Genomic DNA, 22,315 nt, shown 5'->3' on the forward strand with positions numbered 1-22,315 from the left:
AGTGCTGGGATTACAGGCGTGAGCCACCGCGCCCGGCCCATCTTTGTATTTTTATACTGAAATTCAGTATAACACATTTATCTATTTAAAGAATTCCAACTGAATGTGGGGAAAAAAAAAACCCTGAGAAGTACAAATTATAAAAAATTCTGGTCTTCATTTTTCTCCAAATATGAAGTCCTTTGGGTGCTAATGATAAGCATGTTCACTGTAAATATGGATTTCGTGGCATTCACTATTTATTGTCCCATTGTAGTTAGTTGTAAATACTCTTAATGCATATAGCTTGCAAAACATCTCATTCAGCACCAAGGACAGTGCCACAAGTCCAAGGTGCTCTCTTTCTTTGACGCTTTTGTTTTCTGTTCTGTTGACCCTCTAGCCTGCCATCCTTCTAGAAATCGGTTTTATCCCAGTAACAATTTAGGGACCCTGGACCTCTCCTTGCTTGATGCCTTCTGAACACTCTTTGATCAGGGTGGGGTTGCCTGTTAGAGGAGCCTGGACTTTTACTAACAGGGAAGCGAAGAACATAGACTCTACGACAGTGCATGAAAGAGAAGATGCTGCTCTGTTAAAACCCGAAGGGATCTGGACAAGCCAATTTTACAAGGTAGTTTTGGTGGAGTCCAGTGTTTACACTTCTATTTTGTAGTGAATCAGATTTCTTCACAAGACGTTGCTCGCTTTAAATAAAGTAAAATAAGCTTGGCTTACAAAACACAGTGTGGAGCTCTAGTCAGGGCTCCCTCTCTGTAGTGGCCTGGACCTCTCAAGTTTAGCTCAGCATGCAGTTCCCCAGTTTCTCTAGCTACCTTATACCTTTACGGTAATCAGCTTTAACTCTTCATTTGTCATTATCAGCAAATCCTGAATGTACGTATGTATGTATGTACACACACACACACACACATACTTGTATACTTAAAAGTATATAACATGCCTATATTTTTGTGTGTGTATTTATACATATACACAGAAATATCTTTGTATATTTATTTTAAAAAGTGACAATTTGAGGTATTCAGGTCTTTAGTTATTCCTTTTTGGACCCTTTACAAAAGCGGGAATATACACACCTTTGTATATTTATTTCAGGGACTGTACACACCTTTGTATATTTATTTTAGGGAATATACACACATCTGTATATTTATTTTAAAAACTGGTGACAATTTGGGGTACGTATGTTTTCAGTTATTCCTTTTACAGACCATTAGCAAAAGAGGGGATCACGTGTGGACACCTGAAAAGAAACAAAGAAAGGCAGGCCCATGGCAGAGCTGGTGCTGCAGTTTTTCTGACACAGCCGCAGGAATGATAAAGGAGGAGTGGTGGCTGCCGGCTTCGGCCTGAGAGCCACACCATGGCCACATCTGGGGTGGCAGGGACCCTGAGGAGCAGGGCACGGGAGGGATGGACAGCACCTGCTCTTTTATGCCGGCACCACTGGGAGATCTAAGTCAGCAGGGCCCTGGGTGTTAGGAAAGGGTGCTGAGAAATGTCAGAAAAAGGTCACTGCAAGCTTTCTTCCCAGCCACATATCCAAGCTGCTCAGTGTCTCCGAGACCTTGAAGATGGGGCCCCAGAGCCAGGACTAACAATTCTGAGGCAATCATAACAAAGCATTAATTGTTTTGTCCAAAGGTCAGGAAAGGAAAAAAAGAAAAACAGTGTCTCTCCCTGTGCGGTCATCAGAAGCAAAGCCCAAGAAAGTGACAAGAAGAACGGCTAGCAAGTAGAAATTAATTTTACAGTGCTTAATAGTAATTACAATACTAGTGTTGGGTTATTGGATTGATTTAAATGTGCTGATTTTTACTGCCATAGTCCCACAGCACTATTTCCTTCATGAGATCTTAAATTCTCCATGGAAAGGTCTGTTCTCACATTCCTGGGTGACTGGATGGGGCATTTGTGTGTGTCCGGTCTGGTTGCAGAGTTCAGAAAAGCATTTTCTGCTCAACGTTCCAAGAGCATGGGTATGCAGCGTGCTGTGGGCCCCTCCCTGGAAGAACTGTTCCGTACAGGGTGCAAGGGGGGGCAAGTGACCCAGTTGCTGATTTGCTGCTCTTTTAAATGGCTTGTTAATTTTCAGCAAGTTCAGAGCTTCTAGCACATCAGGGAACACCATGTTGGATAATGCTACAATCAAGGCATGACCTTCTAAGTGTGATCTTCAAAGCGTTCATTATGTAGGGTGCTGCAGTTGTCATAATGAATTAACGCAAAAGCTGTATCCTAGATTTATCTGTATGGACCTTAGCTAGAGATGGTGGTTGTGTCAGAAATAAAAAAGGCACCATCTCTGCTCTCAATAATGTTTTTTGTTTGTTTATTTTGGGGGTTTTTTTTGCCGTTTATTTATTCTCTCAAGTTTGATCTCATTCTTTCAGTTTTCTTACTGCGTGCAACAACGATTTTTTTTTCTTTTGCATTCTTACCCAGGTTTGTGCACTAGCTGTCTCTTCTTGATAACTTAGCTATCATTTATGTCAGCATCTTAAAGGGCTTTTTCACTTAATAGTCTCAAAGTGACATTAATTAGAGGTATAAAATGATACCACTACTATTGCTGGGAAAAATTAAGTTTCAAAGTAGTCGAAGCCGCCTTTTTCAGTGATTCCCTATTCTATGTTTTAGAGCCACCCTGAGCAGTAGATTTGGCTTCTTTCTGGATCTAAGTTCTCACCAGGAGTTTGCCAGATTATGCCCTGGACGTGTACTTATTTCAGATATCAGCTGTTTATAGCTGAAGTGAATTTAGACCTCATCCTATACTCATGGAAATTCAACTAGCTGTTAAATGCTAGAATTTGGGGGAAAAGCCATTGGTTGCTAAAAGAATGTCAAGTCGATTTTCGTGACCAGTTCCCAAGATCACCCCTTCATCAGTCAAAGGCGGTACTGGCTTTCATTAGCGATGCTTTGTCTGTTCCCTTTTTCCCAGTAGCTTATAGGAGCTGTCTGTCAGCCAGCACCTGACTTGCTAAAGTTAGGCTGAGCAGTTCTGAGATCCTTGCGGGCACTGGATCTCCAAGCAGACAAAGTAAGTTGTTGGTGGTAAAAACTAAAATTGCACTTTGAAGAGCACAAATTCACAGTGACCCTCCGTACTGGCCAGGCTGTCTGGAGTACTACTGCTGTTCTCCCCAGCCTTTGGCAGGGGAGGGCGAATGAGGGGTGAATGTTGATGCCTATCCAGCCACTCGGCTGCCACCTTCTGAGTGCTCTGGGGGAGCAGCTCTGTCAGCTGCTCTTCAGGGACCCTTTGGCTGGCTCTCCTCTACCCTCCTTGCCTCTGCTTGATTTGCTCTGCCAGAACACCTGTCTTGCAATGTTGTCGTGGCAGGCTTATCTTTCTTTGTTCTCCCAACAAATGAAGATCTGCCATACCAGTCACAGAGGAGATGGCAATAAAGGTTTGTGGATATGTGGAATGATGAATGAAGGAGTAAATGAAAAATGTAATTGAGAACTTATCTTTGTCTCAGATCTATGGGGTTGGATTGATCCCTGTTCCAGAGAAACCTAGCAGCTTTTTCCTGACAGTTAAATAAAACTCAAGAAAACCCTCTCCCATGTTTTCTGCTCAGGACCTTGATGATGGGACAGCAGTGTCTGTGGTATAGTTACTTTAATATAACCACCACTCCTGGGTTTCGAGAACATTAATACGATTTGATATTGGATAACTGGCTTCTCTTTTCTCCAGCTCTTTTGCTTGTAGACGGATGTCAGATGGTAAAGCTGATCTCATTAACGCTCAATATTCTCCATTTCTCTAGAATGTCTTTCTAGGGAAGGGCAAATACTTCTTTTTCAGACACCCATGTAATCTCCTTGAATATGAAATGCGTGTTCCATAGTGTTTCTTGTGTAAAGTAGAGTTGTGTCCTGGTTGATTAAGGGAGGTCTACTTTTGTACTCCCATGTGAGAACTTGGAAGTAATATATCTCTAAGAATATGAAGGTTAGATCTTACAGCATGCTAATGCTGAATCTCCATATAGATTAAAGGATTTTGAGGGCTACTCTGGCAACCTCAGCATAAATTACTTAGAAATGATGTTTGGAGCATAGCTCGTTCAGAAGTTGAAGTGGGTCTGTCTTCATCCCATTTCTCTTTCCCTTACTTTTTTTCCATGGTAGGGCAAAGTTATCAGAATGACACATGTTGCATTCCCCTAAAGCCAGGAATCAAGATGTTAAACCCTCGAAGGATCTGCTGTACATGTAAACTCCATGAGGTCTCATTTAACATGTCAGGATAATTTCCAACAAGCCTAGTTATTTCTACTTAGTGTTCTAATCATAGACCTTAACAGGCTTTGCTACAAATAAGGAACTGGCCTCCCCAGGCCCACCAGTGACAGCTCATCAGGTGCTTGCCATGTGTCAGCTCTGCGTATGATCTGTGCTGGGGACCAGTTGCTTGGAAGAATAAAACACAGTCTTGCCCCCACACACTTAAAATCCAGAAGATCTTTGTTTCCAAAATGAAGGAATTGTTGATGGCTTCAGGAAGCAGAATCTATATCACTCTGAACAGTAGCATCCTTCCGTGGGGCTGTTCTGACCGTCACGCAAACCCCCATCCTTGCGTCTCTCTTCCCTCCCGGACAGTGCAGCACATCCTCTGCACACTCCCAGCACCTTGTTTGTGGCTCTCTTGCAGACTGGCCACCGCGGATTCTGATGATCAGATGTGTTTTCTCTGTCTTGTGGGACTGGGCGTTTTGCTGGCTGGGAACGTGTCTTTGTTCCTCGTCACAATCCTGATAGCTTGGTGACTTATGCAGATTGGGGCTTGAGGTGCATCAGCAATGCCTGGTCCTTTCATGCCCAGTGAAAGTCAGTTTCCTTCCCTCCCCTATCTGCTTCCCTGCTTGAGGCTTCTCTACCACCCTTGTCGCCATGGAGCACACCATGAACTGTGGCTATTTCACTTTCTCTGTCTCCCTCCATGAGAAGATCAGCACGATGTAGGCAGAGGTTTTGTCTGTTCCCTGGCGAACTTTCAGCACCCACCTCGGGGCCAGAAGTATGGTAGATGACCAAGAAATATTTTTTGAATAATGCTTGAGTGAATGAATGAGTGAACGAATGAAGAATCTGTGTGAGTGTTCTTTCTGGTGAATTGATAACATACTCTTTTGCTTCTGAAAAGGAAAACAGGACTCTCACAATTTTGTGATACATCTGTCTAAATAGTATTCATATTATCCCATTTTACATTTCCTCAAACAAGTAGAAAAAAGGTCATCTTCTGCTTACGACACCCAGTTTTGAAGAGAAATAGCTTGGTCTTGCACCTGACCCAGGCCCACTTGTGTCCGGATAAACGTCATTTCATTTTCTTTTTGCCCTGAAGCAATGCTGGTGGATGTGTTCCAGGAAGAAACACTCTTAATGAACTCAGTGGCTTTCTTTTGACTGTGTGGACAAATTAACTTTTATTGGCCTTGCAGTTCCCCAGATGTGGTGACACTGTCATTCTGGGGAGGCTCTGGCTGTTAGGGAAGCTTTTCATGCTTGTAAGAATTAAAGAGTAATGATACTGGTGGGTAGGGGCAAAGCATCACAGTTAGCAGGGAGATTCCAACCTACATGGCATTGCATCCTAGAGGAAGCAGGGGCCAGTGACCCCTCTCCTCTCTTTATCCCTCGGCCCTTGGACTCCCCTGTCATTTGCCTCCTTGATTTTTGTTTGTTTTTGAGACAAAGTCCTGCTCTGTCACCCAGGCTGGAGTGCAGTGGCGCCATCTCGGCCCACTGCAAACTCAACCTCCCGGGTTCAACTGATTCTCCTCCCTCAGCCTCCCCAGTAACTGGGATTGCAGGTGCGCACCATCACGCCCCCACTAATTTTTGTATTTTTAGTAGACACGGGGTTTCACCCTGTTGGCCAGGCTGGTCTCGAACTGCTGAGCTCAAGTGATCCACCTCCTCGGCCTCCCAGAGTGTGGGGATGACGGGTGTGGGCCACCGCGCCTGGCCTCGCCTCCTTGTTTCTGTTGCTCCTCTCTGTGGCCCTGTCTTAGCAACTTATCTGCTTCCTTTCTCACAGAGACATCGTGCATGATGAAGAAAATGGAATGCATTATTTTTTATAGACATTATTGTCAGAAATACATGCAGATTTGGACAGGGACAAATACAGAGATGAACACTATTATTAAGGCAGGACTTTTTTTAGTTTTAGTGCCTTTTAATCATATTTTCATAATATAAAATCATAACACAAAAACCAGGAAAGCTAGTAATTATTATTTTGTGTGTGGACTGCCTGGCTATATTATACACAGGGCAAAGCTTACATTTTCATTCATTCATTCATTCATTCATATAGTCAGGGACATACTAAGTTGCAAAATGATGACAATGCTACAGACAAGTCACTTGGCCCAGAAGGCACCAGGAACAGCTATTAATAAGGAAAACAACTTTTTTCAGCTGAGGCTGAGTTGATTAACTTGTTTTCCTGGAGGAGAGATAAAGCATAAGCTATAATTTATTGAAAATTAATGAAAATGAATTTTGGTGGCACTGGCTACCAAACTGGAATGAAAATAAGAATGTGAGTATACCGTATTAAACCAAATTTTCCTTCTGGACTCCCATATTTCTCCATCTCTTGTACTGTCAACAAGGTTCGAATTTGAAAGTATTCATGTTGTCTATTTGCCAGTGGTTCTGATGGTAAATATCCACAGAGCCTTTTATCTTTAATTTCTTTTGATGTGTGTTTTTAGATCAAGCTTAGTTAACAATTTTTAATGAGAACCTATACGTCTTGGAGCTTTATTGCTTTGTTTCAAAAGCCTGACCTTGCATTTGCTTTTTAAACAAGTGTTTCAGAGCTCCTGTTGCTGAAGACTAAAATCTTTAAATTTTGCTGTGATCATTTATAAAATTCTAGATGTCCAGTTATGAGATTTTTCTTGGGGGATAGCCTAGTGCTGTAACTAATGAGATACCGATAGAGAAAAACTTTATTACCTTTTTGGTTAAAAGATACCTGTTTTTAGATGATTTTCCCCCCAGGATCTCAATTTTCATGAATGTTCTTTCCTCCAGTCTGTCATTAAGGTTTATTTGTATATTACATTGAAAACAATGCAATATAAAATGATTGTTGTTCACATGGATGTGGGTATCAGTATGAGGAAGTAAGAGCCAGACAGGCACGTGGAGGTTCTCTGAAGGGCCTCTCATCTTACAATTGCCCTGATGAACTGGGTTCCCAGGCAGGTTCCTCAAGGAGAGATGTTGCATCCTGGTACCCAGGTCCCTGGACTTAAAGATCAATATGGCCTTGATTTGTCTGAAATTATCTCACAGAGGAGATTCCTGTTAATGATTACAGATCCTTCCCAATACACTTTGTTCATGGGACCCTCTCAATGGTGGGGTGGGGCAGGGATCTCTGCTGTCCTCTAGCACCAGAAAGATGCATTCTCCAGAAGATGAATTAACATGAACCCTACCAGGCCTGTGGGATAGCAGCTTCTGTAGCCTTTTCAAGTAAAATGGAAAATCCAGACTTGCATTTGCAAAAAAACATAAAAAATAATGCCTATATTTTCATTATATGGGACATGTTAGGTTCCTCATTTTCAGGGGAGAGAGAAGATGAGTGGGCCGGTCCGACAGCCCAGATGTGAATTCTGGCATTAACGTTTCTCACTAGCTTTTTGACCTTGGAGAAGGTACTGAGCATATCCAAGCTCTAGTTTCCTCATGGAGGGCATTCCCACCTTGAATTGTTATTTTAAGGATTAAAGAAGATAATACTGAGTGGCTGGTACATCGTAGGGGCTCAGAATAGGTGACCTTTTTAGATACTCTATATGGGGATTCTCATTTCACTTGAATGCTCCCTCAGCTCCAGTGGGAAATAGAGCTCCAACCATTTTTGCATAGCTTAGTAGGAATTGCATGGAGTTTTCAAAATTATTTGAAAATTAGAACTTGCATTTCACCTTTCAAAAATCCAGATTCTGAGACACAAATCCATAAATTCCATAAACGTTCATGCCATGCCTTGAATTGCTCATTTTATCTGCAAATGGGCTGTCTGGATTGCCTGTTGCCTCGGTGGTGAGGCTTTTATTCACCTACCAACTTAAAAGGCTGAGGAGGTATTTGAAATCTATTTTGGCATTCTGCAGAGGAAGATTACTTAAATTACATTTTCAAGTATGTGTGATACCTACATGAAGCCCAGAGCAAGAATTCAAAATGTGTTTTATATTCTTACAAATATATTTTGCTTCATTTTTCATATTAGAGATGGAAAGCCTTATTATTTTTTAAGAACTTAAAAGTAGTGTTTACAAAGTTATTTAAATATAAGCTATAAAAAGGGCTCGCTGTGACCCTGTGAATTCAACGAAGAAAATGACAGAATAGGAAATGTGCTTCCCATTTCAAAATCACGAAAAAACCTGAAAACTTATACTTGGAGTTTCGGACTTGAATATTCTATTGCAAATAAATAAAAGCCATTAGTTGCAACAGAAAAAGAAAAGAAAATGGCATCCCTGAAAACAATCCAAATGCAACCTTCAAGGACAGAGACCAACTGTATGTAGCATTTGTAGTCCTCAGAGAGATAAGGAATTGATGGAGTGTCAAGAGGAGAAAAGAAAACAGAACAGTGGGATCATTCACACTTTTATTGACAGAGATCTGCAGAGAGGTTGTTTTTTTTGGTTTTTATCCCATCTTAACTTTTATGAGTATTATAAGGCAGTGGCCAAATGGTGATTTCTCAGACATCTCTATAGAATATGTTCTTGGAGCAGAAAGGAGTCTCTGGGGCCTCCTCTCATTTGGACCATCTTCCTTTCATATAAAAAAATGTAGCTCAGAGGCCAGGCCAGGATGAACTAGAACAAAATCCAGGTCTCCTGACTACATCAGCTCCCCTCCCCGTGACACCAAAGGAACTGGCCCTGTACTTTTCTCTGGAAACCACTGAGATGAAGCTCGATGTCCCATTCAGTAATCCTTACCACCACCACCCCTCCCCAAAATAAGACCCCCGGTAAAAGAAAGCAAGAAAATCTCTTCCCGTGCTCAAGCTCATGCCCTGGCTTCACCTCCCTGAATCTTAGCACTTGGAAGGGTGCTTCTCAGCAGCAAAATAACCTTGAAGGGAGTAACTTACTGAGTGCAAACATAGTCTGAGGCTTGAGATCCTCTTTCTCCATAGCTCATTTCATCTCCAACAGAAGCCCAGGAGGCAGGTATTCCCAGCTGTCTGTTATAGAGAAAGACTGAGGTCCATAGGATCTAATAAGCCTGTGCATGCAGGTCATTAGAGGGAAGGTCAGCATCTAACTCCCCTCTCAGGACCTGCAGACTGGAGAGCCTGGTAATCCCACTCTACTCCTCTCCTGAATCTCACTCTGGGAAAAAGGAAGAACCAAGTGCATGGGAGGCTGACCTCAGCTGGCTGGATGGAATGGTTTAAAATGTTCTGGGTTATGATAAATGTGGAGGGAGACATCGAAACTGATTTATCAAAAGCATTAGAGGATGAAGTGCTGACATCTCCATGCCTTTCAAATAGGGAGTGCTAAGGCACAGGAGAGCATTTGGCAGCAACAACCTTTTTGCTTCTGATCTCGGCTCAGTGCTGCTTTCTCTCTGCTGCTCCCAATGCCCTGCTTTTCTGTGATGCATCTGGCCAGAGCCAGGCAAGACAGCACTCAACATTCCAGAGAAGAGCCACAAGATTGTTTTCAGGACTGCAGAGGCTGTTGAGAGACTGTCTAATGCCACCCACCTCCTCTTCTCAAAATTGGGCCATTCCCAGCTAACCAGGTGGAAGACTTTGATCTCTATTAAGTGGGTAGGTTTTGGCAAGAACAACCTAATCATCCTTCTAGAGAGTGCACAGCCAAATTGGGATGGGATTGCCTAACTCTGCCCAGCCTCCCCCCACCCTGGCTCTTGGAGGGGGAACTTGGGAAGTTAGGAAATCAGAACCTAGGCCCACACCTTCCTGATTCTTCAGCGTTCATGCACAGCTGCTGCAGTGGTGCAGTTTTCCACGTGGGTTCTTTCTGCTCTGTGACTTAAACAAATTAAGTAGTCTCCTTTTACTTCCTCTAAAATTGTGATGCGGTATTTATTCTGTTTGGGCCCTGGTAATTAGAGGAAATTCAGAGATTTCTTATCCCCTGACAGGTCTCTCTGAAGCATGCTTGATTCTCAGTAATTTGTCAATATGAGGACATAAGATATAGCAACTATATCATTTCTGCCCATCTAGCATCAGTATCTAGGTTAACACAAGTCCCATCACACAAACATGTTCTGTGATGGCTTTTTATTCCTGCTGCTGGGAGAAAGAGACCTTTTTCATGTTTCCAAGAGATGCTGTCTACACATTATACATACAAATTAAGTATATGTGTATCACACACACACAAATTTCCAAAGCAGGACCCCAAGGTTGTATGGGCTGATGACAATTAAGTATATATTTGAACAGCCTGAATGCCAGTGAACTGTGAACCCTTCAAAGGCTGGGCCCGAATTCCTTTGAATCCCACATCCCCTCATTGCCTGGCACAGTGTCCATCCCTTTGCTGATGCTTGGCAGAAACCTTCTAAATGTGTCAGTGAATGATAGGCATGTGTGCTTGGCAGTCACACACCGTGGATTGCCTGCACACATATTCTGGCCTGAACGTTTTTAGCTGTATGAATGCGGTCACTGTATTTACAAACCATGTAATAGGAGTCCACCAACTAGGGCCTGTGGCCCAAATCTGGCTACCACCTGTTTGTAAATAAAGTTTTATTGGAACACAAGTACTCCCATTCATACAGATTGTCTGTGGGTGCTTTCAGGAAACGGCAGAGTTTTATCATTGTGAAATAGAGTCGCTCCCAATACGTATTTACTATTTGGCCCTTTGCAGAAAAATTTGCTGACTTCTGTCATGTAGGAACTGACCCTGAGACCCTGCAATAAACACAGATGTCCATGAGAACAAGTCCTTACCTCTTAAGTATGTGTATGTGCACATGAGCTTACATTATTGTTTGGCTATTTATTTATTGGTAAAGTTGCACGAACCTTGATAAAAGATACTACACTTGGTCTGTATTAACTTGTTCCATCCCTCAGATCTTTCTTCCACTCTCCCTTGTCTTAAACACCACTGTGAATGCCACCCTCACAGAGCCCCTGAACTCGGGGATTCCTTTTGCTGCCTTTTTTTTTTTTTTTTTTTTTAAACCCTTTGTGCCCTAGACTTGGGAGAACTGGGCCTCACACCACCAAGAAACCACCCTTTCAGGATAAGGATGAACAGGAGCCTTACTCACAGGGAGCTACCCCTGTGACGGGGCAGCAGGGATAATGGGAGGTGCTAAATTACTGGGTTTACCACTCTTCCTGCAAGGTACTAGACTCTGTGCATTGGTATGTTACTTAGGATTTTCTTTTTTTTTAATCATACCCTCGCCTTTGCTCTGAATTAGCAAAGCCATAAAGCCCTGATGCTTCAGGGTCTCATCACAACCTGCTGGTCATGTTTAAGGGCCTGGGTCCTCCTGCTCTCTCCCCCTTACCCCAAGCCTGCAGGTAACACCCAGCAAATGCTGAGGGAGGCCTGGCCAGTAGAAGAATCTGCTTCACTCTGGGCAGTGACAGATCCTGATCATGTGCTTGTTAGCCTCCAATAAAGCTTCTGACGTTCATTTCTGGTCTTCTCCAAACAGCAGAGTATCATTTGGCTGTCACCAGTGCCAGCCTTGACACATCAAGACACTAAATGTTTGGGGTTGGAAATCTTAGCGGGAAAGTGCTGTTGGGGTTGCCACGCCGTAGTTGCTGATGAGTTTGCACAGCAAGCCACCAAGACCTACACCCCATTGGTCTGAGGTTCTCCTGCCCAGGAATCCCATAGCTCCTACAGGGAACTACCACTGTTCTAAGAAATGATTGGGTTGTTTTGTTTTGTTTTTTTTTTTTTAAATTCACTGCCCCATTTGCCTTGTTCTCAGCCTTCAGCAACTCCCATTAGTGACTTACTTAGGTAGCCTGCGTGACCCTGAACTTCCCCAGAAGACACAAGCATAATACTGAGAGCCCTGAAATAAGCAGGATAATTCTTGGCATTCATGCAAGTCCGCACTGCATAAAGCAGAGTGATTTTAGTGAATTGTCCCAGTGTTTTACAAGGGACTAAAAGGCATGATTTTGCAAACTTTTTGCACATCTAACCTGCTTGCACAGTTCATCCTGCAGAAAAGCACCTAAAAGGATGTGTCCTTTCTTCAGTGCCAACTGTGCACTGGTTTAGGTGGGAGTGTCCACCACCCCTCGTTGATTTCAGACAAAATGGAAGCTCACAGAGGTTAACCTGATTCAGCCACAAATGTTCTCTGCTGAAGCCTTTTGGAAATCGACATAAGCAAATGAAAATAATGAAGGAGAGTCTCTTATGAAAAGTAATTTGGAAGCTACTGAAAGTGGTTGTAGCCGGTGACACAGAAATTCCTGCACAGGTTAAGAACTACAGGGAAGCACTTGCCTGACAAACTCAATAGTGAAAAGAAGTCCTATTAAAGAGATTGCACAATAAACATGTTAAGAAACACATTGCCCAGGGCCATCAGTGAGATTCAGAGAGTGCTGGCTTCCCCACGAGCAGGCCCATGGCCCCTTGGGGCATGTCAAACCTGGAGGACAGTGTGGAAATGTGGGGGCAAGATTTGTCACTTGCATTCAAAGTCATGGGCTCCAAGTTGCTTGCCCTCACCAGGATTCTTCTGAATGCAGATGAAATTCTATTCAAAACCCCTGTATGCTTTATTGGGGTGGAAAGTGGGGAGAGGAACTGACTTTTCCCCAGCTTCAGTGTTCTCCAGTTCCTTGTTTGTAGGCTTTAGAGTATTTTCCAAGAAAAACTCCATTGATTTTTATTTTTTTGAGATGGAGTCTCACTCTGTTGCCCAGGCTGGAGTGCAGTGGTACGATCTTGGCCCTCTGCAACCTCCGCCTCCTGGGCTCAAGCAATTCTCTTGCCTTGGCCCCCTGAGTACCTGGAATTACAGGTGCTCACCACAACGCCCGGCTAATGTTTGTATTTTTTAGTAGAGATGGGGTTTCACCATGTTGGCCAGGCTGGTCTCGAACTGCTGACCTCAAGTGATCCACCCATCTCGGCCTCCCAAAGTGCTGGGATTATAGGCGTGATCCACCATGCCCGGCCTCCATTGATAATTTAACTTGGTCATTCAGTTATTTGTCCTGTCATATAATAACTATATATCAATGTACACGAAGCAGAGTGCATTTTTTTTTTTAACCATGAGATGCAACCAAAATATCTACTTCCCAGCTCAGATCTGGTACATAAAGTAAGCCCTGTGGACCCCTCATTTTAAAGTCCTAGAGGTTGCCCTTCAATGGATGGGTTGGGTGGCTCAGGGGAGCAGAGTGTCACACTTTTAGGATTTTGTGAGCAGACTGAAATCAGCTACGGTAGCAGTATTTACACCATGGAAATCAGCAGCTGCTACTTCCCTTCCCTCCAGAGCCTGTTGTTTCACATGTCTCAGCCCAGTGCTGGCTGCCACTGCTCATGGCTGTCACTCCTGGGACTCTGTGCTGTACCCAGGGTCTGGGACAGGGATAGAGAATGAGATTGTATCTAATCTGCTCATCTCTGTAGTCCTGTCCTATGTTGTGACATGGAGAAGACGGGTGGGAAATCTGTAATTCAGCCAAATTAATGACCCTGGGCATTAAGCAAGAGGAGGCCCCATAAGGTGCCTTGGATTTTGGAACCACTTGATTCTTTGTTATCTGAGTGCAGAGGGCTCCAAGAGGGAGGAGGAAATTCATTTTCCCAGGAACACTACAGAGACCTGCCTTTCTACCTTCCACCCTGAGCTTGTCCTGTGTGGGCAACAATTGAACTAGGGATTGATTTTAAAGTAAAACCATCCTTTGTCTTGATTTAAGGCGCCCAAGTCCTCAAATGCTTAAGAACCAGGCACTGTGCCATGTTCCGGGATGGCAGAGTGAAGGACATTTCGTGATGATGGAAATGTTCCATATCTGCACTCTCTTATGTATGTGGCTTCTGAGCCTTTGAAATGTGACTGCTATGACTGTGGAGTGGAATTTTCAATTGTAATTGATTTGAGTTTGAATTTCAGTAGCCACATGCAGCTAGTGGCCACCAGCAGAGCAGCTCCAGGGTTTCAGGGACAGCCTGTATGCCAGGCATGTAGGGGATGCATTTACCACATTGGACGCCCACAGGACCACTAAGTCCTCCCCAGACGCCTGCTCCAGCATTGCTGACCAGCAAGACTAAGACTCCTGCCACTAGCAGACATTTACCCATTCAGACACACCTGCCACTAGGCTGAACACATAAGGTCACTCCATGTCATTCCACCCCCTATCTGCAGGACAGGCAATAATCTCAACTTACAGGTGAGGAAGGAAGGCACAGAGACATACAGCCCTTGCCCAAGCCCTCAGTGCCAGAATTCCTACCCAGACATGTCTTAGTAAACTCAGAACCACACTGCTAGATGGATGGCATCTCAGAGAACCCTGAGGATAAGGCAATCTTCCATACTTGTTCGAAGAGTAGTGTAAGAAGGACCTTACGTATATCATATGGTTTTCCTTTCCAGTGGTGTTCATGGGTGTTCAGCCTTCTCAGGTTCTTATTTGGGCATATAACCCCTGTGAGTATGCACATTAGTGTACACATTTCATTTTACACCATTTGGTGACCGTTATTTCCCAACTGGTGATGTTGGCATCTTTCTCTTGTGCTGTCTGGCTTAATACACTACCAACTACATCAACGTCAGTGACTGGGTCACTGTTTGGGCCTTTAATTTTTTTGCGGGAATGTGGACTACTGATCAGTAAATCACTGATCTCCCCCATCCCCCCCGATGAGTGTTGCTTTCGGATCTGTACTGATCAAAATGGCATGAAAATGGAGCTATAAACCCAAGACTGAACAAGGCCTTTTGGAAATACTCTATGGTGTTAGATTACCTATGAATCTACTGTTAAGATTTTCATACATTTGGCTGGCAATTCTTTCTGCTTAAGAGCATCAAGTGCAAATACTACCGTCTAAATAGAAGGTGGAAGGTGGTGTTGAGAACCAGCTCCTTGTAGACAGGCCTCCTGCACCAAGCTGGAGCAACGAGAACCAAGGGCAGGACCTGCCCCAGCCTCTGCTGCTGGAGCCAGTCCTTCCGCCTCAGCTGCCACCTTGAGGCAGGAGGTGTTTCCTCGCTGTTCTTTGCAGTCAGCAAACAACTGTCTAACTCAGCCACAGCAGTCCTCTGTGCCCAGGTGATTTTCTGCCCTGAAAACACATTACTTGGCTTATTTCAGGCTGGCTTCTAGCTTGCTAAACCCGGGCTCAGGGCTCACAGAGTGGAGGGTGCACATCACATGAGGCAACAGGGAACTGCCTCAGATATAACCTCCAGAACATAGACTGGCAGGAACACAGACACTTTCGAGGGGCAATGAGCAAGAGAGGTCTTGGCAGTCTGGCTGAAGTCTGATAAGCCACGGACCCAGAGTAGCATAGGCTGCTTTGTATCAGCTGAGCACATGCCGGCCTGCAAGGAAGCTCAAGAACTAAAGCCCCGCCTTTAGGTCATTTGTTTTAAAGTTGAAACTGCTGCACAGTTTCAACTTCAAAACGTGAAGTGCAACAAAGTCTTATCAACCCGACAAAGTATTGGCAGTGAAGTTGGTAGCGTTCTTTCTGCAGCCCCACTGGACACGCAGTGAAGCCTGTGGAAGGGCATCTGTCTCCTAACCATACACAGCTGGGACCTGTCTCACGATGGGCATTGCTTGAGTTCCAGGTACAGAATGAAAAACACGCAGTCTATTATGTAAAGCCTTGCACAGTCCTGAATACCAATACTATTTCCATTATGTATTATTATAAGCAAGTCAGCATCTACTTTTCCAAATGTCACATGAAATTTCCTTTCTCTTCCCAACCTGATTCCTAAGAGGCAAATAGCTTCTTATTTAGAATAGATATTTTGGACTGGCATAAGTTATTACATATGATCAATATCATAAACCTTTACCCTAGCAGAATAAAAGGAAATGTCTATCCGTTCATTCTAAGCATAGGTGTGGTTTGAATTCAAGGCCAGAAAGAGGAACATTAACCAGAAAGTGTATCGTGCAGATGCAGTGAGGTCTGGTGTCATAAAATCATCTGTGACCTTTTGACCTTTTGGAGCTGGCCATGTCCTTACACTGTGGCCTGTTTACAGAAATGGTGGCTTTAGTCTCATTATGGACTTGGGTTTGGGGCTACACATGGACCCTCTGGTGATGAACCTGCATAGTTTCCTAAGACATGGGTGAACATACATACCCTTCCCGATGGGCCTCTCCTTTTTCCAACTCCTGAATGACCCCCAGGAGCACTTTGATGGTTTCTTGGCTTGAACTGATCAAGTTCTCCATCATCTGAAGTTGTGCTTTGAGGTCGACCACTTCTGTATGAGGCACGATTTGTTGGCATTCTTCACCTGCAGCAACCGCTGTGGGACTAGGCTGGTTCCCCAGCCCCGGCGGGGTTTGAGTCTGCAAGGGCTGCTCGCTACATTCGGGGGACAGGCACTGCACGGGGGGTGAGCAGGCCAGGGCAGTGCCCGAGGGCGGCTGGAGCCCATTGAGATGTGTGGCTCTCCTCTGCTCCTCATCTGCTGGGCAGAGTGACCACTGGCTGGCGGCCGCAGAGTTTGACAAACCAGGCTCAGGGGCCCTGGCACTGAGGGTGGGTGCGTAAACGGTGGCAACCTCTGTTTTAAACACCCTCCCGAGGGCAGGTGGAGCGGGCTCCTCGGAGTTCGGCCTCGCCCGGTCGTGCTTGGCCCTCCCGAGCAGCTGGTAATTGGGCTCTTCGGAGGGGGGCCGAGTGGAGTTCTGGAGCGCAGCTTCGCCATAGCTGAGCAGCTCCGGGCTTTTACAGGGCTCTGTGCAGTTGACCCCCAGAGGCTGGTCCACTGCATTCGTGTGTTCGTTAGAATGGAAAACCAAGGCTGTGGTCTTGTGCACCCGCCCTGCCCCACATGGCCGGGCCTCCTCCATGGGTCCAGCCTCGTTCTTCTCTTTTGCATCTGTTAGAAACCCATTGTTTTGGTTTTTAAAGGGATCTGCAGCAGGGAGGCTTTTAAGGTTCCCCTTTTTGCGGTCCAGAGGGAAGGTCTGGTAACACTTCTTAAGGTCTGGCGAGGTCTGCACACCTGTACTCTTGGTGACGTTGGGGATGGACCTGCGCGCGGGCACTGTCATGTATTTGCGGTAGGCTGTTCTGCAGGACACGGGCTTGGCCTCCCGCCTCTCTCCCAGCTGGCCAGAGGACAGCTGTGTGTCCCTCTGCTCATTCTGTGCCTCGCAGATATCCTTAAACCGCACCTGCAGTGCTTTGTTGCGTTTTTTAATCTGCCGGTTGGGGTCCAGGGCGTATTTCATCTCCAGGGCCAGGCAGGCGGCAGGTTCCACTTCACTCTCCGACGCTGTGAGTATGCATTTGCCGGTGTCCTTACTGACCATGGTTCCTGCATTCAGAAACAGCAACAGAGGTGTCAGTGGAACAGAAATACGCATGCAAGCTCCGGCCGCACAAAGTTTTAGCCACTACGATGACCACCTGCTTCCTAATTTTATTTAAGCAGGTGAGGTTGGCCTTTGTGTTAAGGAAAATCACATGGGCTGAGAGTTGCTGGCAGCACGGCTTGAAATGCTTCTCGGATATGAAAGCCTGCTTGCTTTTCCAGGTGGGATACACTTGCATTTTCTTTTGATGGTAATGCATGTTTCCCCATTAGACAAACCTGTTTTACTACATTCATCAAGAAACCCAATGATGCTGCCTCTTCTGCTTTGCAAATTATTTTTTCACACGCGTGACTCCCCTTCACAGGCAGATGGTTTACCAAGTGCTACTTAATTTGGTTTGCGTTTTGACTATTTTTTGAGGATGACGTCATTAATCTATTGCTGGAATCTGGGAGAGCTGCTGTTTTAAAGGCTTACTGGAGATGCTACGTCTTGAGCAGATAAATGTGGAGAGCCCTCCGAGGAGGAACTGAAAGAAATCTATTTGCATGAGCCGTTATGGATTCTGTGGGAGAGCTGGCCGTTCTCCTGGATGGGAACCATAAGGAGAAGTCGTCGAGGGGCGGTTTGCTTCTCACGGGTTAACACGTTAACACCAGTCCTAAAAGGAACATGGGTTTCCCTGCATCTATCAAGGCTGTGTTAGCAACTCTTTTGATTCCATGGAGAGTGGCACTGGAAATAATTTAAAAAAAAAAAAAAAAAAAAAAAAAAGGAAATTATTCATTCTAGAATCAAGTTTTGTGTTTTGATCACAACCTCCAAAAATGAAAACAATGGTGGTGGTTGTTTCAGCACTTACATTCTGAAAGAAAATAAAACTATGAGGCTTTATGTTAATCATGCAAATTCATCCTGGGCTGAATTATTAAATGCAGCTAAAAAGATGCAGGTGGCCAGTGACTCCTCTCGGGGAATACCAGTGGGGTGAAATGCCTTCACTTTATTAGACAGATTCACAGCTGTTTATTGCACATGGAAGAACTTATTTGATGGTTGCACTTAAAGCAAGAAAATAGGGTTAAGTATGTCGTTTGTGAGACTTTGCCTTTTTTCCCCTTATGTTTGAGAAGAAAGTCAAATGGGAGGCACCGAGGTGGACAGGGGCCAAGTGCCCAGAAAGGCAAGGTCATGGACATGGGCCCGTGACAGCTGCAGGCACGCAGGCTTGGTCCACCTTGACCCCCGCTCGGCTGCAGACACACCTTGTGCCCTGTCCTGGGGGAGTCTGAAAAACCAGCCCTGAGAGCAGTGGCACCACTCATTGGAAAATGCCACAAGAACTGTGACACTCGTGGCATGGCCACTGCATCTGGAGTGGCGTGGTTTGAGTGCCAGATGCTCTGCTGGTCCACATGCAGAATACCTGACTTAGAAATGTTCCCGAAGGTCAAGGCTACACTTTCCATTTCAAGGAGGATATAGGGTCCAGAGATGTCATGTCACTTTTCTGTGTCACACAGCAAATAAGAAGCACAGGCAGGAGCAGGGCCCTGCTTTAATGGACCTCCGAATCCAGGCTGTTTCTCATAGACCCAGGTGTCCAACAGGCAGAGACATGACCCCTCCCCACCTCCTTAGCCCTTACTCAGTTAGACAGGCCGAGGTGCATGGTGGTTCTGTAAAGGGGAAGAAGAGACAACTTCACAGCCCCCATCCAAAAGCAAGTTACAGGACTGGCCCTTTGTTAAACTGACCTCTACATCTCAGCCCAGCCTGGTCCTGCCACCTTGCCAGCTTCCACTGCTGTTCACTGAATGAAAGAGTGAAGGAATCAAATTCTTCATATATCATGCCATGAACAACTAACAGGTAATCATGTGTAAGAACAACAACAAAACAATCTCTGCAGCATTTGATTTAGATGGAACCACTTTTGCAATCATGGCACGACTGGTATTTCAGGACAGATCATTTGCCGTCGGATGGGCTGTCCCCTGCAGTGCAGGGTGGTCAGCGGCATCCCTGGCTTCTGGCTTCTCTCCTCTGAATAGAAGAAGTAGCATGGCTCCCGCCCAGTATGACAGCTAGAAATGTCTCCAGCCATTACCAAATGAGCCTGGGAGCAGAGTTTCGCCTGGCAGAGAACCACTGCACTAGCCCTTCAGCCTCTGGATACCTCAGGCTCCTGTTCCATTATCCTATAGTGTGTCCTGAAAGGCAAGGCTTGCGTGGACAGCAGAGGAAGTCCTCGGTGCTTTACGAGGGGCTGGGGAAATTTGGAGATTACTACAATTTGAAACTTGGAAAAACTGGGCAGTTTTAGAGAGGAGAGAAAAGGAAAGAAACAGACTGGAAAAGCACCAATATCTTGGCTCCTCTGAGATGGCTAGATTTTAGGTGGAAGGAGGGACAAGGTGTGCCTGTTCATGAGAAAGCTTCGGTGGCTTTTAGAGATTCTTATCCCAGCAGGTTAAACAGATGCACCCAGGACAGCTTGGTATGGGGGGCAGTATGGGTGGCAGTGGGGGTGGAATAAGAAAATTAAATCTTAACCTTCACTCTGATCTCCTATTCATCCTTTAACTGCCTTTGTTGTCCAGGTATGTCAGAATGTATTGTGCCATCGTTCTGCAGAAGACCTTCTTACTAGGGGAAATTTGAAAGAGCATTTTTACAAAAAGCAATTTACTAGTAATTTTTCAGCCTTTTCCCTGCTACCTCTAAAAAATGTGTGTCTGAATACGTGTGTCCTGCCATGCTATTCATCATCACCATTTGCTAGGGACTGCACTGAAATAATTTTCTTACATCAGTTGGCTCGTGTAAGAAATATTCTGGGTCTTAGACCCAACCATCAAACTAATACAACAGATCAGAAGAATTAATTGCCAGTGGCCAAATAATAATAAAAAATTCCTAGCCCTTCTGTGTTTTATCGAGAGCTGCTAGTATATAAAAATCATTTCCTTATTAGTAAAAATGATGGTAATACTTGGGATGTTTAATCTGTTTAGTTTGTTATTGCTGACTGAAAAAAAAAAAACAGTAATAGTAATTGAGTTGTTCTTATTGCCTGATAGGGAAAACAGGAATTTTTGCGTTTGGTTTACTTTGGCTTCACGTGAGGTTATGAGTTCTGATGGCTGGATGACATTTTCTAAAGCTTTAAAATTGAATTTCTGGACATTAAGAATTACTAAGGTGGACACATCTTTTTGGGGTGTTCATTTGCTCTTTATTGGGGTGGACGGTAAGGGTTATAGTGACTACCATTAAGAAAATGATGTCCCTATGAAAGGAAATGGGGCATTCTACAGAGGACTGTCCTTGAGACAAGTGTAACCTTCTTCCACACTACTTCATTCATCTTTCCTTCATGCATTTACTTGGCAAGTGAAAGTACATACGTTACCATGTAACGTTAACATTCAGTAAGCATGTATGTAGTTAAGGACTCCTGTGTGCTGATCAAATGTCAGCATTCCCCTATGCACAGCAGCTGCATTTTCATGGCCAGATTTGATCTTCATCACATCCTTATAGGGCAGCCACTACTGATATCCTCATATTGCAGATTAAGAAACTGAGGCACATGGTTTTGGGGGTTTTTTTGGCAACTTGCTCAGATTCACATGGCTAGTGGGCCACACCTATTGAAATAGCTCAATCCATATGAATCACATGCCCTAAACCACTACCCCTGCTCAAGGGACTCTGTAACCTGAAATGATTCATGATAAACTTTAAAAGCATTAAACAACTGAAACTCATCTGAGCAATGTCCTTGTCTTGCTCCCACAGCGTATCTGGGTGCTGGTCAGGCACGGACCTCTAGGTAGTTCTAATACCACAGTTGGTGTTGGACCACCGAGTGAGAGTTGCCTTGAGGTTCCGGACTGAGCACGAAGCCCCAGTGGCATTCCCCATGATGGCTTGCCTTGACTGGGTCACCTAAGAGAACCACAGACTCTGGTTCTTGGAGTTAATCTCTTGGCTCTAAAGCAGCAGGAGTATGTTCGTAAAGTTTATTTTTCCTAAGAAAATTGTGTTTTAGAATTCACTGGACTGTGCTGTCTTGAAGTGAAAATGGCTAGTCATGGTTGTGCCTGTTTGGCTCGAGAAAGCTAGATGTCAAGGAGTTGTTTGGAATATAAATGTCTTAATTACCCTCGAATTAAATTTCATAGTCAAATGTGAGTTGTAAATATATAAACCCTATAGTTTTAGATTACTGATGGAGACCCAATCTCGGCATGCCACTTTAAATTAATGGCTGATATGAAAATGTGCATTCCAACTTAAAGGAGTGAAAAATGGAAGCAACGAAATGCCTAACAATAGGTAAACAGTTAAGTAAATTATGGTTTACATTCACTCTGGGTGGCCATTAAAAGGATAATTACAGGGATTATTTAGCATCATAGCAAAACACTTAACGAAATAATGTGAAGTGAAACAAAGCAGTCTACAAATTATACCAGAAGACATGAACAAAAACGGTCATCACTGTGGCATTAAGGTAGTACATTCAGAGAGATTATTTTTCCTTCTGTTTTCCAATTTGGGAAGAGTGGAGGGAGGTGCAGTGTCGTTCTTGTTTTGCCAATGAAAATAACACAAGGTAAAATCCAGTCCACACGTGAAGCAGGCCTCGGGAAGGCATAACCACTTGTATCAGCATACGAAAAACCCAGAAAGCAT

The 22,315-nt window shown here is 44.4% G+C and overlaps 2 protein-coding genes across 5 annotated transcripts in view; one reads left to right on the plus strand and one right to left on the minus strand.

Moving 5' to 3' along the window:
- DOCK1 (dedicator of cytokinesis 1) overlaps positions 1-22,315 on the plus strand; it is a 528,332-nt gene that overhangs the window by 237,279 nt on the left and 268,738 nt on the right. The gene's annotated exons all lie outside the window — the stretch shown is intronic.
- INSYN2A (inhibitory synaptic factor 2A) overlaps positions 1-22,315 on the minus strand; it is a 59,595-nt gene that overhangs the window by 22,228 nt on the left and 15,052 nt on the right. For 2 of the 3 annotated variants that reach the window (XM_032281994.1, XM_032281992.1), the window contains exon 1: positions 16,422-18,360. In XM_032281994.1, coding sequence (XP_032137885.1) covers positions 16,422-17,659 — 1,238 coding nt within the window. In that variant the 5' untranslated portion in view covers positions 17,660-18,360. Of the gene's footprint in view, positions 1-16,421; positions 18,361-22,315 lie in introns of those variants that run through there. The other variant, XM_032281993.1, reaches the window with a different exon arrangement.

The sequence above is a fragment of the Sapajus apella genome, unplaced genomic scaffold, assembly GCF_009761245.1.
Source record: "Sapajus apella isolate SASKATOON/1434 unplaced genomic scaffold, GSC_monkey_1.0 scaffold13, whole genome shotgun sequence".
NCBI lineage: Eukaryota > Metazoa > Chordata > Mammalia > Primates > Cebidae > Sapajus > Sapajus apella.